This window comes from Bos mutus, chromosome 28, assembly GCF_027580195.1.
Source record: "Bos mutus isolate GX-2022 chromosome 28, NWIPB_WYAK_1.1, whole genome shotgun sequence".
Classification (NCBI taxonomy): domain Eukaryota; kingdom Metazoa; phylum Chordata; class Mammalia; order Artiodactyla; family Bovidae; genus Bos; species Bos mutus.
In genome coordinates, this window is record NC_091644.1 from 32,563,166 (window position 1) to 32,589,131 (window position 25,966).

The 25,966-nt window shown below is 37.0% G+C and overlaps 2 protein-coding genes and 1 pseudogene across 2 annotated transcripts in view; all 3 read left to right on the plus strand.

The window, feature by feature from the left end:
- LOC138986103 (zinc finger protein 33B-like) overlaps positions 1 to 22,518 on the plus strand; it is a 52,936-nt gene extending 30,418 nt beyond the window's left edge. Inside the window, exons 2-5 of the mRNA XM_070364695.1 lie at positions 10,339 to 10,501; positions 12,380 to 12,506; positions 12,766 to 12,861; positions 21,929 to 22,518. Of these exons, the coding sequence (XP_070220796.1) occupies positions 10,370 to 10,501; positions 12,380 to 12,506; positions 12,766 to 12,861; positions 21,929 to 22,038 (465 nt within the window). The 5' untranslated portion in view covers positions 10,339 to 10,369 and the 3' untranslated portion in view covers positions 22,039 to 22,518. The remainder of the gene's footprint in view (positions 1 to 10,338; positions 10,502 to 12,379; positions 12,507 to 12,765; positions 12,862 to 21,928) is intronic.
- A 51-nt stretch (positions 22,519 to 22,569) lies between these two features.
- On the plus strand, positions 22,570 to 23,435 carry LOC102282692 (zinc finger protein 25-like; annotated as a pseudogene).
- LOC138986110 (zinc finger protein 25-like) lies at positions 23,306 to 25,781 on the plus strand (the record flags this gene model as incomplete). Its single annotated transcript, XM_070364717.1, is given in 2 exon segments — positions 23,306 to 23,949; positions 23,951 to 25,781. Coding segments are annotated over 2 exon segments (858 nt in total), but the record flags the coding sequence as incomplete, so codon positions are not given.
- Positions 25,782 to 25,966: the final 185 nt, after the last annotated feature.

The window sequence follows — 25,966 nt, forward strand, 5'->3', positions numbered from 1 at the left end:
GCTTCCTAAGGCCCACTTTACTTCACACTCTAGGATGTCTGGCTGTAGGTGAGAGACCACACCATCGTTATCCAGGTCATTAATATCTTTTTTGTATGTTCTTCTGTGTATTTTTGCCACCTCTTTTTAATCTCTTCTGCCTCTGTTAGGTCAGAATTGCCTCTGTTAGGCTGGAGTTAATATTGTCTTAGAATTACCACTGGTAGGTTTGTCTTTAAATTACATGAGAAACAAAAGAGTTACTAACAAAAACCCCAACAATACTGGTTTTTATGTTTACCTATGTAATCTTCACTGGTATTCTTTATATGTTATTATGTCTTTAAGTTATTGTCCTGTTGTTGAGTAGCCTTCCTTCTTAGGCTAACAGACTCAGTTAAGAATTTCTTGTATGGTAGGTGTGCTGCTGCTGCTAAGTCGCTTCAGTCGTGTCTGACTCTGTGCGACCCCAGAGATGGCAGCCCACCAGGCTCCACCGTCCCTGGGATTCTCCAGGCAAGAACACTAGAGTGGGTTGCCATTTCCTTCTCCAATGCATGAAAGTGAAAAGTGAAAGTGAAGTCGCTCAGTCGTGTCCAACTCTTAGCGACCCCATGGACTGCAGCCTACCAGGCTCCTCGGTCCATGGAATTTTCCAGGCAAGAGTACTGGAGTGGGGTGCCATTGCCTTCTCCAATGGTAGGTGTAGCTTGAGTCAAACTTTAATCAGGCTTATCTCACCCTCATAAGCCCCTGAACCTTGGCTTTCTCCTAATCTGACCAAACACAGATATACCGAATATCCCTCTGTCCCTTAAGGGCTCATTCTAAAAAGGGCTAATCAGAGTCAGACAAATTTCCTGCCAGACTACCCCATCGTGCTGTTTGTTCACCTCCTCCACTCACTTGCCCAATTAGTTCCTGTTGTTCCTGTTAATCCTTCTTATTCCTTCCTAGGAAAGAAGATCCTTTTTCTATTTAATTTTGAGATGCTTTCTGATATTTAAATCAGGGCATTATTTCTACTGCAATAGTCTTAAAAATGTTTCTCTTTACCTGAAGCCTGGATTTATTTTTACTTGATAGCTGAAGTGTCAACTTATGTTTGTCACTGCTGAAAGAAAGGCTTTTATTTATTGCTTACTTTTAAACAGTACCATCTTATTGATAGTATTTCCTAGTATTTAATTCATTTATTTCTTGGGATTTAAAGTAACTTTCCTATTTTTATTCATAATTGACATTGATTTGCAACTTTGCTTCTTTGGGCAACTGCTGTTTTAAAAGGCACATTGGCTGTGAGACTTTTTCTGAGGTACTAAAAAAACCCTCAGGGCTGCATATGGCAGAAGTGATAACCCTAGCCCACAAACTCTGAATTCCTAAAGAAGGTGTCGGATTTCTAAAATTCTCTCAAGGTCCTCCAGGAGCCGGCTTCTGGGAGATAGAGTCTGGAAGTTCGAGCGCTCGCTGCGCGTGGTTATGGGTGGGACTTGCTCGCCTGCAGCTCCTTCTGCGCATGTGCAATACCCTTTGGGCTCTACCTCTAAAGAGTCTCAGGGGCTATTGTGGCAGACGGTTCTGAAGAGTCTAGGTCTGCGCCCCCGGCTGAGCAGGTGCGGCCCGAGTGGGAGTGGCAGACGAAGCAGAATGGTTGGGCGACAGCTGAGGGGTACCCTACGCAGCTCCAACGAGCCGGCGTGGGGCAGGGACCCTCGGCGTCAGAACCTGAGAAGGCGGACAGGTAGGCGCTGCCTAGGCGGAGTCTCCGTCAGGGGAAGTAGCCAGCGTCGGGCGAGGGGACACGGGACCTCGGTGAGGCTGCGGTTCCGCATGTGTCCGGCCTTTCCACGAGGTGGACAGCGTAGACGCGAGCCGCGAGCCGGGCAAGAGCATAGGCGTGATGTGATGGGTGAGCCCTGCCTGAAAGAGGGGGCGGGTTTGAGGGACGCTTCGGTTCAGGGCAGAACTTGGTACACAGGAATTATCCGGCAGTTACCTCGTGACACTTCATTTCCTCATGTGTAAAACTCAAGGAATTAATAACATGTGCCTCGTGGGGTTGTTCAGAAGATTGAATAATGTAACATAGTGCCTGCCAGTAAATATTAGCTGCTGATGTTCATAGAAATAATCATTCTTCTCACTCACTAGTTTGTGGCTCACCCCTCATGTAGGATAGTGTAACTCTCCGCTTTGTGACAAATTAGGACATTGAGACTGAAAGGACAGTTATATATTAAAAGTCATGAAACTATCTGGTAACTAGAAGACAAACATTTTCTCCAAATGTATGGTCTTCTGCCTTTACTGTCTTGATTATGAAAGCCAGCTTTGCATCATCCGCAGCACTTAGCAGAAATAATTTGACGTGTTAAGACATAATTTGAACGTTTGAATATTTCCGTGTAGCACCTCTGTATCTGAGATTTCTGAATGCTTTTGGAGTCCTTGGAACGGGCAGCGTAATTGTTTCTGAGTTCTGTTAACAGTCTAGCTTTCTCTGTGTTCTGAGCAGCATGCGTTTGAGTTTATTCAAGGTCTTACGTGATATTCTGTGGAATAAAGTGTACAAAGAGTTGAACTGAAGGTTCCAGTTAAATGAATTTGTCCCTTAGACGCATTTCTCATCTATTTTGGAATAAAGTGCCTCTTGTGAAGTAAGAAGGAGAAGCCTCTAGGAACAGAATACGACGTGGGAGAGAACTGCTCCACCATTTGAATGAGTTTCTTAGCAGAGCAGGTCCCAGGTTTGAAGCGCCTGTTCAGCATGAATGAAATTTGGATGATGTTGCCACATTCAGAAGCCATCATAGGCTGCCTCGTGGAACAAAGTCCGGACTTTGTTTTAGAAGAGAGGGGAACTGGGCTGAGAGGAATGAGGGAGGCTTAGGCTACTCAGGAAACTTAACTTCATTGGAAAGGTTTTGAGGAAAAGGTATGGGGAAAGGAGCTTTAAGCTAGATTGGAATAAATTCTGTTTTACCAATCCTGGTTTAACCCCACTTTCTATTTTTCACTCACTGGTCCCAGATTTTGAGCTCTTATCATAGTGAATCTGACATCTAAAAATATTCTGATGATTTTCTTACACATATCAGTATAAGAAGAGTTTTCTATTTGTCTTGTTAAAAAGTTGGGAAAAATTGGCTCTGAGGGTGCAAGTGAATTTCCCTGGTTTTGTGTTAGTGGCAGAGCCGAGAAGATATGTTGAGTCTCCTGATACCCAGGCCAGTGGCTGCTGCAACATCACTGGTAAAACGTTTATTAAAAGGCAACTCTTTGAGGATCTATACATTTTAAACTTTTATCCATTTTTAATGGTTTTTTTAATTAGTTGATTTTTTAATTGGAATATCATTGACTTACAGTGCTTCAGGGGTACAGCAAAGTGATTCAGTTACATATGTATTTACACACACACACACACACACACGTATGGATGCATCCTTGCTAAGTCATTTCAGTCATGTCCAACTCTTTGTGATCCTATGGACTGTAGCCTGCCAGGCTCCTCTGTCCATGGGATTCTCCAGGCAGGAATACTGGAGTGGGTTGTTGTGCCCTCCTCCAGGGGAACCTTCTCAACCCAGAACCCATGTCTCTTATGTCTCCTGAATTAACAGGTGGGTTCTTTACCACTAGTGCTACCTGTGAAGCGTATGTATGTGTATATATATGTGTGTGTGTGTGTGTGTGTGTGTGTGTGTGTGTGTGTGTGTGTGTGTGTGTACATACTTTTTCAGATTCTTTTCCTTATAGTTTATTATAAGATATTGAATCTTATAATATATATATATAGTTTCTTGTGCTATACAGTAAGTCCTTGTTATTTATCTATACATATACATTGGAAAAACACTTAAAAAGTAATGTTACCTTAAAGTGCCTCCTTCCCTTTTTTCATAGCTTTGGGTGAATTCTCTGTTTCAAGTAGTAAATAAGAAAATAACCATGTATGTTACAATATTTGCTGTATAACTTAATGAAGGCTTAGTGTTCCTTCACTTAGAATATTGTAATTTAACCAATTTCCTTATAATTTTTTAATTTCTTTCAAATAAAGAGCTACATATGTTGTTTTTAAAAAGTAGAAACTAATTTCATTCAGCCAGTGAAAATTTTTGGCACCCAATATCTGCATGACCATATCACAGTCACACATAGACATGTGGATACTTTTTCCATATGTCCCTTCTTGCCCCTTCTCCAGGATGAAAAGGATATTCCTTCACAGAGAAGCATTTTAACCAGGTGATGTTTGTAGCTATTTAAATATGCAAATCCAAGAGTTGCAGGCAATCTGTACCTCTAATGATTTTATTCCTCTTTTTCTATTCCGGCTATACCTTCAGAGATTTCAGCATTTTTCCAAGACCAGCAAAATATGAAGAAATTCTGTGTGAGTTGTTGTAAGTCTTTCTACAGTTTGTTTTACAATGTATTTTATGAGGTTAATGAGTCCTAGACTTGAAACAGAACAGTAGAAATATGTCAAATGAACCTGAGGGAAACAGTCTAGCATAATTGTTCTCAAACTTTAATGTGCATTAAAATCACCTGGAAAGTTTGTAAAACCCAGAATGAGGCCTGAGATTGCAGGTGATGGTGATATTAACCTTTCCAGGCCAGTAGCATTGGAATAGTAAGTCACTAGAGCAGAGTTGGCAAGGAGACACACACACACACACACACACACACTCTCTCTCTCTCTCTCTCTCTCTCTCTCTAAGAGGTTATGCGGTTATCAGAGTGAGCTGCAAATATTTCTGACTGTTCTGGTAGTTATGGCCAAAAATAAGACTCTTACATGGCTTTCATTGATCATGTGAATAAAGCTGCCTGATTCCTTTTGGAACCTAAAGACTTTCTGGCATTGAAACCTGGAAACAAAACAAAACCTTTTGTTTCTTTTCATGTAAATGATGAACATCCTTCTAGTGGCAACCATGAAATAAATGCCTGAAATCATTCTTCAATGGATGCCAATAATGGTCCCAAGTAAAACTCAGTTAATGAGGTTTCTCAGGGGACCATATTACTGATGCTTGTGTAGACAGCTTTCTGTTGTCTACAGGATTTTTTCCCCACTCCTGGATAAAACTATTGTTAGAACATCTACAGAATAAGTTGACTGCATGTCCTTATAATAAACTTATAAAATTCTCTATCTTGCTTGATATGTAGTGTTCAGTTAATAGAAGAAATTTCTGCACATAATCAAATTTCAGTCTCCTTCATGCAGAATTCTTCCTCATCATTTGCTAGAATTTGGTCAGTATAAGTCACCAATAATATATATTATTTAAACACATGTAAACAATTAGCCATTTTAACTTTAGTATTTCTTGGCTGTGCTGTGTACACAGCATGCAGGATCTTAGTTCCCTAACCAGGAATCAAACCCGTTCCCCCCTGCAGTGGAAGAAGAGTCCTAACCACGGGACCTCTAAGTCCCCTTCTTAGCCATTTTAAAGTGTCAGTTCAGTGGCATTTAATACATTCACAGTGTTGTGCAAGCATCATCACTCTCTAGTCCCAGAACATTTCCATCATCCCTGAATGAAACCTAATACCCTTTAAAGTCATTCTCTATTCCCCTTTTACCCCAGTCACTGGCAACCACTAATTTACGCTCTGATTTTAAAGACTTGCCTCTTCTAGCTATTTTATATAAATGTAACTATACAATTTGTGTTTTTTTGTGTCTTCCTCTTAATATAATGTTTTCAAGCTTCATCCATATTGTTGTATGTATCAGACTTTATTCCTTCCCCCCAGCTTTGTTAAGGTATAATTGACAAAATTGTAAGATATTTCAGTCGTATATCATGACAGTTTGATGTGAAAGGATTCCTCCCATCTAGTAAACACATCTGCCACCTCACGTATTTATCTTTTTTTGTGTATGAGATATTTAAGTTCTCTCTTAGCAAATTTCTAACACTTAGCAAACATTGTTATATAGTACAGTGTTATTGACATAGTCACCATGTTATACATTAGATCCTCAGACCTTTTTCATTTTATAGCTAATAGTATCCTTTTACCAAGATTTCATTTCTTTTCGTGACTCAATAATATTCCACTGTATTGATGTACCTCATTTTGTTTATACAGTTATCAATTAATAGACACCTTACAGCTATTGTGAATAGTGCTGCTGTCAATATTTTATACATTTTTGTTCGAAAACCTGTTTACTGCCTGTACCACTGCATCTTTTCCTGTCTTGAATATTCTCATTAAAGTAATGGTTCTCTTTTTTTTTTTTTAAAGAAAGAAAACCTGTTTTTAACTGTGGTATTGGCTTAGTAGTGCAAGTGCTGGGTCCTGTGTTAATTATTTTTAACTGCATGAGCAACCACTAAACTTTTTCACAACGGCTGCACAATTTTACGTTTTTACTAACAATATATGAGATTTCCTGTTTTTCCTCATCCTCAACAGCACTTGTTGTCTACATTTTTTTTATTATAGCCTTCCTAGTGTATGTGAAGTCATATCTTACTTTTCCCTAATAACCAATGATCACCTTTTTATGTGCATGTTGGGTAGTTCTATATCTACTTTGTGGACGTGTCTGTTCATGTCTTTTGTCCATCTTTAAATTGGGTTGTTTAATATCAAAGCATTTTGAGTTCTAGGCTTTCATCAGATATGATTTTAAAGTATTTTTTCCCATTCTTTGACTTGTTTTTCCATTCTCTTGATTGTATATACTTTGAATCAAAAAAGGTTTTAATTTTGATGAGTTTAGTTTATATATTTATCTTTTATCGTATGTGCTGTTGATGTCATATCTAAGAACTTGTTGCCAAATCAGGATCATGAAGATTTACTATGTTTTCTTCTAAAAGTGTTACAGTTTTAGCTCATATTTTTAGGTCTTTGATCTATTTTGAGTTAAGTTTGCATATATAACAGGAAGGGATCCAATCTTGTTTATTTGTATGTGGATATCCCATTGTCCCCACACCATTTGTTGAAGATACTGTTTTTCCCCCTATTGAATGGCCTTGGTACTCTTCTTGAGAATTAGTTGACCAGAGATGTATAGGTTTGTGCTAAATTGCTTCAGTCATATCTGACTCTTTGCAACCCTATGGACTATAGTCCATCAGGCTCTTCTCTCCATGAGATTCTCCAGGCAACAATACTGATGTGGGCTACCATGCCATCCTCCAAGGGAATCTTTCCAACCCAGGGATTGAACCACATCTCTTATGTCTTCTGCATTGGCAGGTGAGTTCGTTACCACTAGCCCCACCTGGTTAGTATAGGTTTATTTCCAGACGTTCAGTTTCGTTCACTGGATTTTTATGTGTTTCATTATGCCAGTTCTGTACTGTTTAGATTCTCTAGCTTTGTGGCAAGTTTTGAAGTTAAGATGTGTTAGTCTTGTAATTTGTTTCTCTTTGTCAAGGTTGTTTTGGTTATTTGAGGTTTCTTGCATTTCCATGATCTTCAAATTTAAAGATCATGTCCATTTCTGCAAAAAAAAGTCCAGTGGATTTTTCATCAAATATGTGAAACCATGGGGAGTATTCTGATCTTGACTATATTAAGTATTTTATCCCATGAACAAGGAATGTCCTTCCACTTATTTAGGTCTTTAATTTCTTTCAACAAAGTTTTGTAATTTTCAGTGAATATAAGTCTTGTACCTCATTGATTAACTCTGTTTGAAGTATTTTATTCTTTTGGATGCTATCATAAGTAGAGCTGTTTTCTTAATTTACTTTTGGATTGTTCATTGTCAGTGTGTAGTAAAACAACAGTTTTTTTTGTGTTAATCTTGTGTTCTACAATTTTATTGAATTTATTAGCTTTAATAGTTTTTTGATGGATTCTTTGGGATTTTCTGTGTATAGGATTATGTTCTACAGATAGAGGTAGTTTTACTTAACTCTTTCTAATTTGGATGCCTTTATTTCTTTTTATTACCTGATTTTCTCTAGCTGGAACTTCTTTTACAGTGTTGAATAGAAGTGTCCAAAGTGAATATTCTCGTCTTGTTCCTCACTTAAGTGGGAAAGCTTTCAGTCTTTTACCCTTGAATATTTTTAGCTGTGAGTTTTTCATGCATGCCTTTGTATCATGTTGAGAAGTTCACTTCTGTTCCTAGTTTATTGAGTGATTTTATCCTGAAAAGGTTTTTGTTGTAGTCAAATGCTTTTTCTGCTTCATTTGAGCAATTTGTGGGGATTTTTATCATTATTTAGTATATTAAATTGATTTTCTCATGTTGCATTCCTGGTATAAATTCTACTTCATCGTGATTCATGATTGATTGATTGCTGCACCAGATGGCTTGTGGAATCCTGGTTCCCCTATCAGGGGTCGAATCTGTGCCTCCTGCAGTGGAAGTACAGAGTCCTAACTACTGGACTGCCAGCAAATTCCCCATGACCCTTTTCATATGTTGTTTGGGCTCAATCTTACAGTATTTTGTTGAGTATATTACATTTATATTCATAAGGCATATTGACCTTAATTTCATTTCATTGTGATTCCTTTATTTGGCTTAAATATTAGGGTAATTAACACTGGCCTCATTGAATTAAGAATTACAGTTTATCCTTGAACTACATAGGTTTAAACTGCATAGGTCCACTCATGTAGATTTTTTTAAGTGCTAAATATTACAGTACTGCACAGTCCACAGTTGGTTGAGTCTATAGATGCAGAAACAGATAAGGAGGGCCAACTCTAACTGCACTGAGGTCATCACCCCTAACCCCTGTTTTTTTCAGGGGTTGACTATTTCTTCCATTTATTTTTGGAAGAGTTTGGGAAGAATTAGTGTTAATTCTTCTTTAAATGTTTGCTAAAATTCACCAGTGAAGTCATCTGGTTCTGGACTTTCCTTTGTTGAGAGATTTTTGATTACTGATTTGATCTCTTTGCTTGCTATTTACTTTTGTATTTCTTCCTGAGTCAATTGGTTATTTCTGTGTTTCTAGGAATTTATTCATTTAAGTTTCTAATTTTTTGACATATAATTGTTTGTAGTATTGTCTTTTTATTTTTATTTTCTTTTTATTTCTGTTAGGTCAGTAAAAGTATTTTCATTTCTGATTTTAATATTTTGAGTCTTTTTTCTTTGTCAGTCTGGCTAAAGGTTTGTTAATATTGTTGATTTATTTTCAGAGAAGCAACTTTTGGCTTTGTTCATTCTATTTTTATACTCCACTTATTTATCTCTCTAATTTTTATTGTCTGTCTTCTTGCCAGAGACAAGAATATATAATCGTTACTATATCACAGTATCACCAGGATAGAGACAAATGGGGAGAACACTGTCTGATTACAGAAGCAGAGATTGGAGTATTGCACCTTCAATCTAAAGATTGTCACATATTGCTGGCTACCATCAGAAGTGAAAGGGAGGCAAAGATAATATCTGTCTAGAGTCACAGAGGCACTTTTTAAAAATTCTAATATTTATTTAATATTGGTCCAAGTTGATTAATACTGTATTTATTAAAGTCATATAATGTCTTATTATGAGACCATACCACATTTTAGTTTTCCATTTCTTTACTGAAAGACACTTGTCATTTCCATTTTTTCATTGTCATGTATAATACAGGCATACCTTGTTTTATTGTGCTTTGCTTTATTGCACTTAACAGATACTGCATTATTATTATTTTTTAATAAATTGAAGGTTTATGTTAACCCTGCATTGAGTCTTTGGCACATTGTTCCAAAAGCATACGCGCTTCATATCAATGTGTCATATTTTGGGAATTTTCACAATATTTCAACTTTTTCATTATTATTATATTTGTCATGGTGATCTGTGATCAGTGATCTTTGATGTTACTATTGTAATTGTTTTGGACCCCCACAAACCACATTCATGTAAGATTAACTTACATATTGTATGTGTTCTGGCCGTTCTACCAACCAGCTGTTTCCAAGTTTCTTTACCTTTCCTCAGGCCTCCACATTCCCTGAGACAAAAAAGTATTGGCATTAGACCAGTTAATAACTCTACAATGGCCTCTCAGTGTCAAAGTGAAAGTAAGAGTCATACATCTCTCACTTTAAATCAAAAGCTGGAAATGATTAAATTTAGTGAGGAAAGCATTTTGAAAGCCTAGACAGACCAAAAACTAGGCCTCTTGCACCAAACTGTTAATCAAGTTGTGAATGCAAAAGAAAAGTACTTAAAGGAAATTAAAAGTGCTACTCCAGTAAACACACACATGATAAGAAAGTAAAACAGCCTTTTTATGATATGAAAGTTTTAGTGGTTTGGATAGAAAATGAAACAAGCCACAACATTCCCTTAAATGAAAACCTAATCCAGAGGAAGACCCTAATTCTCTTTTCTTCAATTCCATGAAGGCTGAAAGAGGTGAGGAAAGCATCAGAAGAAATGTTTGAAGTTAGCAGAGACTGGTTCATGAGGTTTAAGGAAAGAAGCTGTCTCCATACCATCAAAGTGCAAGGTGAAGCAGCAGGTGCTGTTGTAGAAACTGCAGTAAGTTATCCAGGAGATCTAGCTAAGGTAATTAGTGAAGGTGGGTATACTGAATAGATTTTCAGTGTAGACAAAACATCCTATAGCCAGAAAAAGACAGAACTTCCCTGGTGGTCCAGTGGCTAAGACTCCATGTTCCCAGTGCAGGGGGCCCAGGTTTGATCCCTGGTCAGGGAACTAGATTCTGCATGCTGCAACTAAGAGTTCATATGTTGCAACTAAAGTTCTTACATAATGCAACTAAAAGATCCCACGTGCCACAGTGAAGATTCCATGTGCTGCACCTAAGATCCAGCACATCAAAATAAATAAATCTTTTTTTTTTAATCATTAAAATGTCAATTTTTAAAAAAATTTGAAGATGCCATCCAGGTCTTTCATAGCTAGAGAGAAGTCAATGCCTGGCTTCAAAGGACAGGCTGACTCTCTTGTTAGGGGCTATTGCAACTGTTGACTTTAAGTTGAAGCCAGTGCTCATTTGGCATATGAAAAGTCCTAGGTCCCTTAAGAATCTTCTCTGCTTTTGCTCTGTAAATGGAAGAACAGAGCCTGGATGACCTCACAGTGGTTTACAACATGGTTTGGTAAATATTTTAAGCCCACTATTGAGACTTACTGCTCAGAAAAAAAAATTCCTTTCAAAATATTACTGTTTGTTGACAGTGCACCTAGTCATCCAAGAGCTCTGATTGAGATGTACAATGAGATTAATGTTGTTTTCAACGCCTACTAATACAACATCTGCAGCCCACAGATCTAGGAGTGGTTTTGCTGTTCACATCTTATTATTTAAGAAATACATTTTGTAAGGTTTTAGCTGCCATAGATAATGATTCTTCTGATGGATCTGGTAAAGTAAGTTAAAAACCTTCTGGAAATGATTCACCATTCTGGAAACCATTAGGAATGTTTCTGATTCATAGGAAGAGGTTTATGTATCGACATTAACAGTCATTTGGAAGGATTTCAGCCCTCATGGATGACTTTGAGGAATTGAAGACTTCAGTGGAGGAAGTAATTGCAGATATGGTAGAAATAGCAAGAGAACTAGAATTGGAAGTGGAGCATGAGGATGTTACTGAATTACTCCAATCTCTTGGTACAACTTTACTGATGAGGAGTTGCTTCTTATAAATGAGCAAAGAAAGTGGTTTCTTGAGATGGAATCTACTCTTGATGAAAACTGTGAAACAGTCTGTTCAGTTATGGGAAGTAAATACTCAGGTTCCTACCTACATTTTTTTCTAAATCATAAATTTGTAAATAAATTTCCCAGATGCAAGAGTAACCAGATATTTTGGACACCCCTATTCTACAGGTGTTAGGTCCAAAATTATTCAATAACTCATTCCTTGAATACCTCTATAGCTTTTAATCTTATCATAGTCCTGAATGGCACTCTCTTATGTGCTAATTGTTATTCTTTTAACTATATATTTTAGATGTATACATGGTTATGCTGTGGCCCTATGTTCATGAATATTACTCTAATATTTTTTTTAACCTCCTCAGTGAAACCTACCCTAATAGCAGGAATAGATCTTTTGTCCCCTTTGTAATCTCTATCAACTTTGCACATCTTCTCACTATAATAACCTCTTATTGTAGTTATATACATGTATGTTTGTTTTCAGATTATATGCACCTTGATAAAAATAACATTGCTTTGTCTTCAGATTCCCCCAAAGTAGGAGAGTTCTTTATGGCTTGCAGGCACCAATAACTTATAACAATAGTAGGGAATATCTATTATGATTTCTCCCTCTCCAACCAAGTAGAATGCAAAAGTAGACATCACACACTTTTTTATTAATTCTGAATAGTGAACAGTATAACCACTTCATGCATATTTTCCATGTCTCCCAGTTACGTTACTTGAATTTGAACACAAATGTGCTATTTCAGGGATCCTTATCATTTGAGGATGTAACTGTGGGCTTCACTCAGGAGGAATGGCAGAAGCTGGACCCTGCTCAGAGGACCCTGTACAGGGATGTGATGCTGGAGAACTATAGTCACCTCATCTCAGTGGGTAGGGATTGTTTTCCATGTAGATTCCTAGTTGCACATCCTTGCTTGGTTGCTAAATCCTGTGGAAGCTTTTTTGGGTTTGATCATATTTAGGCTTCAGATTTAGGGTGATTAGAAGGATTGTTGAAACACTATAAAGAATGTTTTTCTTTTTCTAGTAAAAGTTTGAAATGGGTGTCTGAAGCTTCATTTTCTGTTTTCTTCAGAAGCCCCAAAGCCTGTGAGTCTAGCCCAATTCCCATGTCATTTCCTGTTCACAGGGTATTGCATCCCTAAACCAGAACTGATCTTCAAGTTGGAACAAGGAGAGCATCCATGGGTATTAGAGGCAGAGTCTCCAAGCCAGAGCTACCCAGGTGAGTTAGGGTGTGTTAAACAGGACACCTGGTGACAGGTATGAATTCTTTTTATTCTTAATTGTTGCTCATATGTTCATTTTTTTATTCAACAAATATTGAGTACCCACGAGCATCACTCAGGTTTTAGGTGTTGGAAATACACCAGTGAACTAAATTTCACCCCTGACCTCATGGCGATTACATTCTGATAGGGAGAGGACAATCAAAAAATAATAACACATGTATATACATAAAATTTGCCACTAAATACCAAGGAAATCGAGAAGGGTAAGAATGATGGAGTGTTATACTTTAGAAAGGATATCAAGAAGGGCTTTCTGATGATATCAACTTGAATAAAATGAGAATGAGAATTGTGGAGAGTCTTGATGGCAAAGGTAACATCAAATGTCAGTCTACTAAGGCAGGGATGTATTTGATGTGTTTGAGGACACATAAATATCACTCTGGATTGGGGGAAAAGAATGAGCAATGAATAGTAAGAGTTGGCATTGTAAAGGCAGTGGGAGCTCAAATTATGTAGGGCTATTTGGGCCATGATAAGGACTTTGATTTTATTCTGAGATGAGAAGCCATTGGCATAATTTAACCCAGTAAGCAACATACATTGATATGTCTTTTAAATTGATCTCTCTAACTGCTGAGTGAAGAAAATATTGGGGGAAGAGGGCTGAAAGCAAGAACATCAATCAGAATAGTATTTCTGTCTGTGTAAATGTGACGGTAGCTTATCCTTGGTTGAAAGTGGTGAGGAAGAATAAAAGTGATTGGCTTATGGATGTATTTTGAGGGTGGGAACCTATAAGATTTGCTGTTGAATTGGACAAGGAATATGAAAAAAAGACAAGAATCAAGAAAGACTCCAAGGATTTCATCCAGAAAAACTGGATCAATGAGCACCAATTGCCAAGATTGGGAAAAAATGGGGAGAAACAGCTTGGGAGGAGTCAATAGGAGTTTAAATTGCACACATCAAGTTTCAAGTGACTATAAAATATTCAGGTTTACTTGTGAATCAGCATTTGGGTATATAAGCAGAAGTAGATTAGGGAAGAATCCAGGTGGTAGATATTTATTTGAAAAGTGTCAGCTATCACAGTATTTAAAGCTTCAAAATGTAGTATTTAAAGCTAAGGGATTAGATAACATCTCTCCTTAGGAGGAGGAATGCACATATTTGAAAGGTCTTAAGGCTTATACCCTGGGACACTACCTTTCAGAAGATATGAGAATGAGATGGCTCAGCAGAAAAAAGAGAAGAAGCATTTGCAGATTGGGTGGAGAATGTGGTGTCCTATAGCTAAGTGAAGACAGTATTTAAAGGACAGAGTAAACTTCTTTGAAGAAGGATGTGTGAAGTCAGCATTTTCTCCATCCTTGCCTCAGGTCATCCAGATTCATTAATATAAATGAGCAATACAAATTCAGTTTATGACACTAGAGAATATCTAAAATCGCAAATCAGCACAAGTATAAAAGTGTTAAAATCACTGAAAAACTCAAGTAGGAGTATATTTATGGCAGGTGGATGGACAAAAGCATTTCTCTTAGTAAGAGAAATTGGCAAAGTACTTTTCGGGGACAAAGTCAAGTAAATACTCTTGAGGTGTGAAACCTAACCTTTAGATTAACCACAATGTTGCCCCCAGGGAGGTAGAACTTCTTTGGATACAGTTTGGTTCTGTAAAGCAAACTCATTAGGGCTAAGTGTGGAAACAGATACTTAAACCGTATTTTTAAGTAGCAGTCTTATTTCTCTGACAATGTAAGAAAAGAGACTTTCTGTTTGTGGGGAAAAAAAAAAAACCCTCTTAGACACCTAAATGTGGGTTAATGAACTTACATGCTGTCTTAGTGGGTAATCCTAGAACACTGAATTTAAAGCAAAAACGTACTTGATAGTAATTAGCTAGGATGTACAGTCAGTTCAGTCACTCAGTCGTGTCCAACTCTTTGTGACCCCATGGACTGCTGCACGCCAGGCTTCCCTGTCCACCACCAATTCCTGGAGCTTAATCAAACTCATGTACAGATCACCTTAAAAAATGAGCAAATGAGGAGTAAGGCTGGTGAAGAGGAATGGTAGGTACAAAGGGGCCATTACCTAGTTAGCTATGGCTGTATGATAAGCACCTCTGGTTTCACAGTCAGCAAGACTTCATAGTCTTCATGTGAACCACTGTGTCCTCAAACAGTCTGCCAGAGAGGTGGAAGGGAAGTTTCTGTCTTCTTGTTCCTCTCTCATTAGATAAGACTGGTCTGTAGAGTGTTTAACTCCCTCTCACTTATGGATTATATCAAACAACCTCTCTAGGTAACTGCTGGGGAAGCCAGAGTCTTCATGGCTCCAGTTCAGCTCCTTAGGCAATGTAGTCTCTGTGAAGTCAGCACAACTTTTGGTGTTCCTCAGTTGGTAGCTGCAGTGGTGCCAACCCTGACTCCATGATTACCAACAGAACAAGCCACTTGCTACTCTGTTGAGAAAGGAATGCAGATCCGAGTTGATCTATATACCGAGTCTGGTATGTGTGTAAAGCACTTGTTCATAAGGAATTATCCTGTTGGCCTAAGACATGGCTCTATTCCTTCTCCCAAGTAAACCTCATCTAGTTGGCTGTTTCTTAAAAAGCTCATGTTCTTTGAAGCTGAATAATCAAAAAGGAACCAGCACAAATTCATTCAAGACAATTATAAGAAAAAAGGGGTGGAAAAGGTAACAAAAGTAGTAGATTAGATAAAGTTGTCTTATGATCACAGGGAGAAGGCAGTGGCATCTCACTCCAGTACTCTTGCCTGGAAAATCCCATGGATGGAGGAGCCTGGTAGGCTACAGTCCATGGGGTCTCAAAGAGTCGGACATGACTGAGTGACTTCACTTTCACTTTTCACTTCATGCATTGGAGAAGGAAATGGCAACCCACTCCAGTATTCTTGCCTGGAGAATCCCAGGGACAGAGAAGCCTGGTGGGTTGCTGTCTGTGGGGTCTCACAGAGTCGGACACGACTGAAGCAACTTAGCAGCAGCAGAAGCATGATCATAGTAGTTATAAAGTACATAAGAAATGTTATAAAATATTGAATCATGAATTTTAAATAGGATAATGCATCAATTACTATTGTGATAGAAGAATTCAAGAAATCTGCTGCTGCTGCTAAAAGATGAGAAAGATGAGAAAGATAAGCAAGAAGAAACTGACATAAAATTTGAAGTAAATAACAGGGAATAAAAGAGATTCAATATGCATTCCATAAAAGCAATTCCTTCTCCAAAATAGAAAATCTTAATAACAGCCAGAGGGAAAGTCACATTGCCTCCTAAGGAATGAGACACTGCTCAGTTGAGTTCAGTTCAGTTGCTCAGCTGTGTTCGACTCTTTGCGACCCCATGAATTGCAGCACACCAGGCCTCTCTGTCCATCACCAACTCCCGGCATTCACCCAAACTCACATCCATCAAGTTGGTGATGCCATCCAGCCATCTCATCCTCTGTTGTCCCCTTCTCCTGCCCCCAATCCCTCCCAACATCAGAGTCTTTTCCAATGAATCAGCTCTTCGCATGAGATGGCCAAAGTACTGGAGTTTCAGCTTTAGCATCATTCCTTCCAAAGAACACCCAGGACCGATCTCCTTTAGAATGGACTGGTTGGATCTCCTTGCAGCCCAAGGGACTCTCAAAAGTTTTCTTCAACACCACAGTTCAAAAGCATCAATTCTTCGGTGCTCAGCTTTCTTCACAGTCCAACTCTCACATCCGTACATGACTACTGGAAAAACCTTAGCCTTGACTAGACGGACCTTTGTTGGCAAAGTAATGTCTCTGCTTTTTAATATGTTGTCTAGGTTGGTCATAACTTTCCTTCCAAGGAGTAAGTGTCTTTTAACTTCATGGCTGCAATCACCATCTGCAGTGATTTTGGAGCCCCCAAAAATAAAGTCTGACACTGTTTCCCTATCTATTTCCCATGAAGTGATGGGACCAGATGCCATGGTCTTAGTTTTCTGAATGTTGAGCTTTAAGCCAACTTATTCACTCTCCTCTTTCACTTTCAAGAGGCTTTTTAGTTCCTCTTCACTTTCTGCCATAAGGGTGGTGTGAGACACTGCTAGAGACATCTAAATTGAAGCAAAAAAAAAAAAAAAAAAAAGTCAATCTAGAATAATGAACTCAGGAAACTATTTTTTAAACGATGAGATTTGTCTAAGAGAAATAAAGCCAGATACTAGTTAAAGGCGATATAGGTTTTATTCATTAGCTATTGCAGTAGGGGGATAAAGTTTTTTTTCTAAAACTGAGTTCAACTCTAAATCCAGCAAAGACAGCTGAGGATTTGTAGCCAACAGAGTGAAGGGGTAAGTGAATAGAAAATTACTAAGAGTTAACATCAAGAGTAAGGAGATTCTTGCTAAACTGACCTTACAGAATTCTTGCTAAATTCAGGCCAAGGGTTTAGATATCAAGGTTGAAACATGAGGAACTTTGGGTGAGGAAATACCAAGGGTGAGGAGATTCTCCCTAGACTGACAAGGATTCTTGCTAAAACTGCTCAGGAGAAATAGACACGAAAGGCAAGGTTGAGACCTAGTCAAGAATAGGTCTCAGAGGAGCTTAACTAAAATTTAGTCAAGGAGAGAATCTTTGTCAGGATATATCATTAAATTTGGATTGGTTCTGAGATAGATTATAGAAGCAATACCTTTTACTGTATAATTTTGTTAGTATAATTCTAACAGAGATACTACAGGAAGAGAAAAAAAATGAAACCTAAAGAATACTTGAGAGGAGTGGTAAGCAACAAGAAATTAGTAAACTTATGGGTAAGTCTAAATAATATATGGGTAAAAATAATTATGATACCTAATTTGTATGGCTAAAAAAGACTATGATATACTAAAAGACAGTTTCATAATTGAATTGGGAGTTGATCAAATTGCATTTGATTCTTCTGTTAGAAAAAGAGTTTCAGATTATAGAATCACTTTAGATTTTAAGTTAAATATTAATGACAAAATTTAAGGGACAGCCACCTAAAGTGGAGAAACAGGTGTGTATAACTTTCAAAGTTGTATAGAGGAGAAAATGGAAAAGATAACAAAAAACCAAATCAGTCTAAAACAAAGGAAGAAAGGTAGAGTAGAAGTAGTGATAAAGCTGACAGATATAAAGCAGAAAGTAAAATGTAGGAGACAATGTGATATAATAATGACCATAATTGTGTAAGGACTAAATTTACCAATCAGAAGTAAAATTGTCACATTGGATCTACAAAAATAAAATTAATCTCTAAGACATAAGATTTTAGTGACTTGATATTTGTCTTTAGCATCTTTTGCTTTTGCAGTATTCAATGTTTTACCTGTCTGCAGAGTATCTCTCATAGGATACTCCAGTTCATCCAGTATAGCAAGAACTACTATTGAAATCATTATTCACAAAGCACAATCTTCCATACTTATTTTCATTCATTAGATTCTATGAACCTTCTACTCTTAAAACTGACATACCATCATTTTATTTTTCTCTCATCCTTTCTTACAGATACTATTGTTATACTTTTGTAAAAGCATTAAAAATATTTTTATTTTCTCATTTTCCACTGAGACCACCCAAAACACTAACCATATTCTTTTAGTTTGTTCTAATTTCCAAATGAAATTATATTCCCCCCAAACTATTTAGTTTATCATGTTATTAACTTGAGTTACTTTTTCCCCAAAATGTAATATATGACATCTAAGTTTTTCTTTTTTAATCATGCTTAAAATACTGCTATATCTCATCTCTGTGGAACAAAACTGGGGGTGCTAAACTCCCATTTAATCCTTCATGAATATGATCCATATATATGCTTTCCTTTCCTACAGCTATGTCTTGGATTCTGTATACTTAATGATTCTCATGAATTAGTATGTGAAAGTACATGGAGCAGAGCCTGGGTTGTGGTGATAGTTTGTTAATTTTCCTGTTATTGTCATTATTAACATTTTTTAGCTTTTGTTTTTACTCTCCTTTTTAGATTGTTTTTTTGTTTCCCCAGCTTTTTGAAATGTTTCTTGCTTGTTTTGATTTGCCTTATCAGCTATAGATTCTGATTCTTGGTAGTGTATGGATATTGAATGAGGCTATTTTCTTATCTATGTTATACTTTCTCCAAAGAGAGCCTATCTTATTTTGTTATATAACTTATAATGGATATTGGATCATTTCTTAATTGTAACTCTTGATGAATGAGAGGCCCTTTATATTGATTTATTCAGACAACACTGAAAGAAAATAACTTTTCAATTCAGATATTGAGTTATAAACCTCTAGATTCCTGTTCAGAAATTAAAGGTTTGAACAAAACTTGAGATTTGTGTTTTTGAAACCACACGACTTGTTAAGAACCACTAATTCCAGTACTCAAAGGAAATCTGAGGTAAATACTTGTAAGATCATAGATTTCAGTTAGAAAAAGGAGGAGAAAAAAAAGACAGCTGAATATTTTAAATTTTAGCAGTTAATAGAGGTTGTTTATGCTACAAAGGGTTAGGGTGACTGTGTGGATCACAATAAACTGTGGAAAATTCTGAAAGAGATGGGAATACCAGACCACCTGATCTGCCTCTTGAGAAATCTGTATGCAGGTCAGGAAGCAACAGTTAGAACTGGACATGGAACAACAGACTGGTTCCAAATAGGAAAAGGAGTACGTCAAGGCTATATATTGTCACCCTGTTTATTTAACTTATATGCAGAGTACATCGTGAGAAATGCTGGACTGGAAGAAGCACAAGCTGGAATCAAGATTGCCGGGAGAAATATCAATAACCTCAGATATGCAGATGACACCACCCTTATGGCAGAAAGTGAAGAGGTACTCAAAAGCCTCTTGATGAAAGTGAAAGTGGAGAGTGAAAAAGTTGGCTTAAAGCTCAACATTCAGAAAATGAAGATCATGGCATGTGGTCCCATCACTTCATGGGAAATAGATGGGGAAACAGTGGAAACAGTGTCAGACTTTATTTTTCTGGGCTCCAAAATCACTGCAGATGGTGACTGCAGCCATGAAATTAAAAGACGCTTACTCCTTAGAAGGAAAGTTATGACCAACCTAGATAGCATATTCAAAAGCAGAGACATTACTTTGCCAACAAAGGTCCGTCTAGTCAAGGCTATGGTTTTTCCTGTGGTCATGTATGGATGTGAGAGTTGGACTGTGAAGAAGGCTGAGCGCCGAAGAATAGATGCTTTTGAACTGTGGTGTTGGAGAAGACTCTTGAGAGTCCCTTGGACTGCAAGGAGATCCACCCAGTCCATTCTGAAGGAGATCAGCCCTGGGATTTCTTTGGAAGGAATGATGCTAAAGCTGAAACTCCAGTTCTTTGGCCACCTCATGTGAAGAGTTGACTCATTGGAAAACATTCTGATGCTGGGAGGGATTGGGGGCAAGAGGAGGAGGGGACGACAGAGGATGAGATGGCTGGATGGCATCACTGACTCGATGGACGTGAGTCTGAGTGAACTCCAGGAGTTGTTGATGGACAGGGAGGCCTGGTGTGCTGCGATTCATGGGGTCGCAAAGAGTCGTACACGACTGAGCGACTGATTTGATCTGATCTGATCTGATGCTACAAAGGAGTATTATTCAGTGTTGTGACAGAATTAGATGTACAGAATGTAATTGTTTTTAAATTTCAATATAAATATTACTTGGAATTGTAGAGATGTTGTAAAGATTTATTTGGAAACAGATATGACAGAGTGTAATTTCCCTGATGTTTAATGTTTAGGTTCTGAGCAAAGCCAAAATGGAAATGTAAGCCTGTTTACTGAAAGTCTTGGTTGAACTTGATCAATTTCTGGCAATCTAATAGTCTGTCATTTTGAGAAAGAATACATTTATTATAGCTTTGTGGTGTGATAGTATAGATACCCAATATGAATATAGTTGGTAAAAAGTATTTTTTCCCCTAGAATTGTATCTATAGTCTTATTTGTCTAATGTTGCTTGGAAGCAAAGGGATCTGGGCAGGTTTTTGAGTAAGGTCATCATTGTTATATTGTATATACTGAATAGGAAGATAATAAGGTGAAGTCTAGCTGAGAATTCTTAGGGTAAATAAATATAAGTATCAGTAATTATTTTAGGTTAGGTCCTCCATGGTTTTAAATATAAATAAAACACAGAAATGTAGAGATTTGTTTAAAAGTTAAAAAAATGTATTAATGTATTAAACTCATCACAGCAAATTTAAGATGAGGAAAAGTTAGCATTTGTTAGTAGGGTAAGATAACTTTTGCAGAAACTTAGAGAATAATATGAATATACCAAAACTGAAAACAAATAGTTCTGGCCCTCTTTCAGTCTTTCTTGTCTCTTTGATTTTACATTCCTGGTAGACATTTGTAGACTTTGTAAGTCACATGAGTAGAGGGAGAATAAGAAAGTAGGCTGCTACAGGTCTTCTTACGCAGGAACAAATTGGTGCTTTTCTATAAATTTAATTTTATATAAATTTAATCAGTATAATAAATTAATATATAAAACATTAAAATAATTTTAAAAAGAGAATTCAACTAGAAACACTGGAAACATGTAAAGCATAGAGATTTATCTATAGTATATTAAGTATAATAAAATTAGATAATGTCTAATTTGTTTCCTTCAAAAGATCAAATCAATCCTCTGATATCTCTCCAGGGTACTCTTATATACTAATCTTCATTTCCTTTCTGGTTTTCTGCATTTCTCAGACCTGGCTCAGTCTTTTTTCCCCAAAATATGTCTTCCTTTATTCACTGTGCTTTTATTTATTTTTAACCCCTATAGTAAGTCTTGAAGTATTTACCTATGTAAACATTGTCAAATGTAGATGTCTTTATTCTGAGTTTTTATTCCCCATTTCCACTGTGTCAAGTTTTGTTTCTTTCTTCTAAGCTGAAACAATGGGGCACACAGACATCTTGGATTACTCTTATTTAAAGAAACTGAGTCAATCATATAAAAGGGTATTTGTATATAAGGGTAAGTTTATCATAATTATAATAAAATTAATAATGTACAGTTTTTTGCTTATTTCTAGCAGTCTGCAGGATTGTTAATCGGCTGGAACAGAGTCAGGAAATGCACGACAGAGATTTCTGGCAAGCTCCATTTATCAACGACAAAACACTTGACTATATAGAGAGGTAATGTATTAGGAAAAATGTTTAATTTCAGCACATACCCAGTTCCTTTCATAAAAATACCCTGTAAATGTGACACAAGTGGGATGAGTTTGAAATATATTTCAGAATTAATTATTGAGAAAAACTATTTAAGAAAGAAGTTTGATGATCTCAGTGCATATGAAAAATTATTCCTTCATGTTAACCATGAAAAGCTCATGTAAGAGAGAAACCTTATGAATTAATTCAGAATAGAAAGTATGTCAGTGAAAATGAAGACTTCTTTCCATATGAGAAAATTAAACATGTAGAGCAGTCTTTTGAGTATAAAGAATGTGGTGAAGATTTCTGTGAGAAGACAGTTTCATCACATATAAACAAGCTCACAAAATACAAGGTCCTTGTGAACATAATGAATGTGACAAAACATTCTGTAATTATTCAGTTCTCATGGTCAATAAGATAAGGGAAAGTCTTTATGAGTTTAATGAATATGGTAAAACCTTTGAAAAGGTACCTCTCTTGAGACATTTGAAGCTGAAAGATTACGAACATAATGACAGTAGATAATTTCAGCAGATCAAACTTTCTTGACACAGGAGAAAGAACATTTGAACGTAATAACCTGGGGGAACCTTTCTGGAAGTCAGTTCTTAATGTAACCCAGAAAACGTGCATAGGAGACAAGGTCTATGAATATAATGAATGTGAAAAAGCATTCTGTGAAAAGTCAAAACTCACCAAACAGCAGAGAGTACATACAGGAGAGAAACATTTTGAATGTAATGAATGTGGGAAATGCTTCTCTAGGAAATTCCTTCTCACTTTACATCAGCGAATCCACACTGGAGAGAAACCCTATGAATGTAATGTATGTTGAAAATCCTTCTCTAGGAATTCATACCTCATAATTCATCAGAGAACTCACACAGGAGAGAAACCTTATGAATGTAAAGAATGTGGAAAAAGCTTCTACCATAAGCCATATCTCACAATACACCAGAGAATTCACACAGGGGAGAAACCTATGAATGTAGTCAATGCGGGAAAACCTTCATAAGCAACTCAGTTCTCACAATACATCAGAAAACACACACAGGTGAGAAATTCTGTAAGTGTAATCAGTGTGGGAAATTCTTCAGGAATTCATACCTTACAATACATCAGAGAACTCACACAGGTGAGAAACCATATGAATGTAAGGTATGTGGGAAAACCTTTTGTCATAAGTCATATGTCACCAAACACCATAAAACTCACATAGGGGGGAAACCCTATTAATGTAATGAGTGTGGGAAAACCTTCAGTCGCAATTCAGGCCTAAAAGTACACCAGAGAACACACACAAGGAGAAACCCTATGAATGTAATGAATGTGGGAAATCATTCTCTGAGAAATCAGTCCTCACGGTACATCAGAGAATACATACTGGGGAGAAACCTTACAAGTGTAATGAATGTGGAAAAACCTTTTACAATAAGTCGGATCTCACTAAACACCAGAGAACTCACACAGGTGAGAAACCCTATGAATGTAAGGAATGTAGGAAATTCTTCTCTAGAAATTTATATCTTACAGTTCACCAGAGAACTCACACAGGGGAGAAACCCTATGTGTGTAAAAAATTTGGGAAAACCTTTTACTATAAGCCTGACTATACGGTACATAAGAGAACACACAGAGGGGAGAAGTTATATTATTGTGATCAGTGTGGGAAAACCTTCATTTGCAATTCTGTCCTCAGATCACATCAGAGAACTCACACAGGGGAGAAGCCCTATGAATGTAACAATTGTGGGAAATCTTTCTCTGAAAAATCAGTCCTTATTGTACATCAGAGGATACACACAGGGGAAAAACCTTATAAGGGTAATGAATGTGGGAAGCCCTTCTATCATAAGTCAGATCTCACTAAATATCAGAGAACACACACGGGAAAAACCCTATGAGTGTAGTCATTGTCGGAAAACCTTCAGTTGCAACTCAGGTCTCAAAGTACATCAGAGAAGGCACATAAGGGAGAAAGCCTATGAATGTATTGAATTTGGGAAAACCTCTAAGAAATCAGTTCTCACGATATATTCAAAATTACATACATGGGGAAAATCTATTAAATATATTAATAGCAATGGGAGAAATCTTAGTACCTAGCTATTCATACCTTGAAGTACTGTGGAAAATTCATACAGGACATGGCCCTTATTAATGTAAAGTGGTAAATTTTTTACTCTTAAGTCATATTCTAAAACAAATGAAAGAGTTACCATGGGAGAAATTACTATGAATGTGGTGAATATTGTTAATAAGACAACTTAAAATGAATACATGTGGAAGAAACCCTACTAATATATGTAGGGAGTGTGTGGAAATATAAATTAAGGCTTATTAAATAACTTAAGTAGGAGATAATCTTATGAATCAAACAGATGTGAGAAAATTTTCTTCCAGAAGTTGGCCACTACTAATAGATATACCACACCTGGGGGAAACTGTCAACATCTTATATGTTTTTTGAGACCTTCATACACAAGTTGTACTTATTGCATGTCAGGCATATAATAGGGATGATATCAATAACCCAGCCTATGTTAAAAAATGCCATTTTATTGAACAAGAAAATTGATACTAAGTTGAAATCTTAAAGATTTTTTGAATGTGACGGTTTTAACAGAATTCAGATTTTATTATAGCTGAAGTTTGTTTTGAAGGAAGTCTATCAACTTAGGAAATATGGACAGAAATTTTCCTTATTCTAAATGTTATGTTGTGTAGTAATTTCAAATTTTTTCATAGAAATAAAACTGAAAATAGACATTTACAAAAATATTAACTGTGGAATGTGAAGCTTTTTTAAAAGCACACATTGAATAATCTAAGTCTCTGATTTTACTTTTGGAGAAACACATGTCGCTAATGGTCCTCCCCATCATGAGTTATTACATGTGTTTGATGAATCTGAACCCCAACTGTGTAATTACTCATGCAAATACAGTTCCTGCATGTCTGTGTTTTCCTATCTGCGGTTCTGTGGTTGGTTGAATCCACAGATGCAGAACCTGAGGGTATGGAGGACCTACTGTGAAAGACTTGAGCATCAGCTGATTTTGTTATTCAAAGAGATATCCTGGAACCAATCCCCAGCAGATGCTAAGGGGTGACTGTACTGCCTAATGGTTTGGTTCAGCCCCAGGCCTACCTCTGGGGCATCTCAAAATGGACTAGATCCACATCAGAACAATTGCCAGGATCAGCAAGAGGTAGCTTTGGGACTGGTTCTGCTTCCTCTTACTATGTTTAGTAACCAGAAACATTGAGTGTGAATGAGCTGGTGTACTGGCTAGAATACTCTAGTATATATGACTTCAGTGCCCCCATCCAGATTCACAGGAAGCTTTTCATAGTCCATTCTACAACCTGTAACCATTTACATCTTCCACAGATTCTAAATTTGGTTAATATTGATCCCACACATGTCATACTTTTACAATAATGCATATATATCATTGCATGTATATATGTGTAATAACATTGTTTTACAAGTAATATCAGTGAGAATGTTTTATACAACTTGCTTTTGTCTTCAAATGTGTTGTTTTGGTATTTATACATGTGGGTATATTTGCTTTAGTGGATTCATTTAAATAAAAGAACCCAAACTAAAAAGTGGCAAATGATTTGAACTGATGCTTCACAAAATAAGATACGCAGTGGCCAATAAATAAGTTAAAAATGCCTAACATTATTATTCATCAGGGATATTCAAATGAAAACCACAATTAAATAAAATAGCTATTGCTAAGTCGCTTCAGTCTTGTCTGACTCTGTGCGACCCCAGAGACGGCAGCCCACCAGGCTCCCCCGTCCCTGGGATTCTCCAGGCAAGAACACTGGAGTGGGCTGCCATTTCCTTCTCCAATGCATGAAAGTGAAAAGTCAAAGTGAAGTCGCTCAGT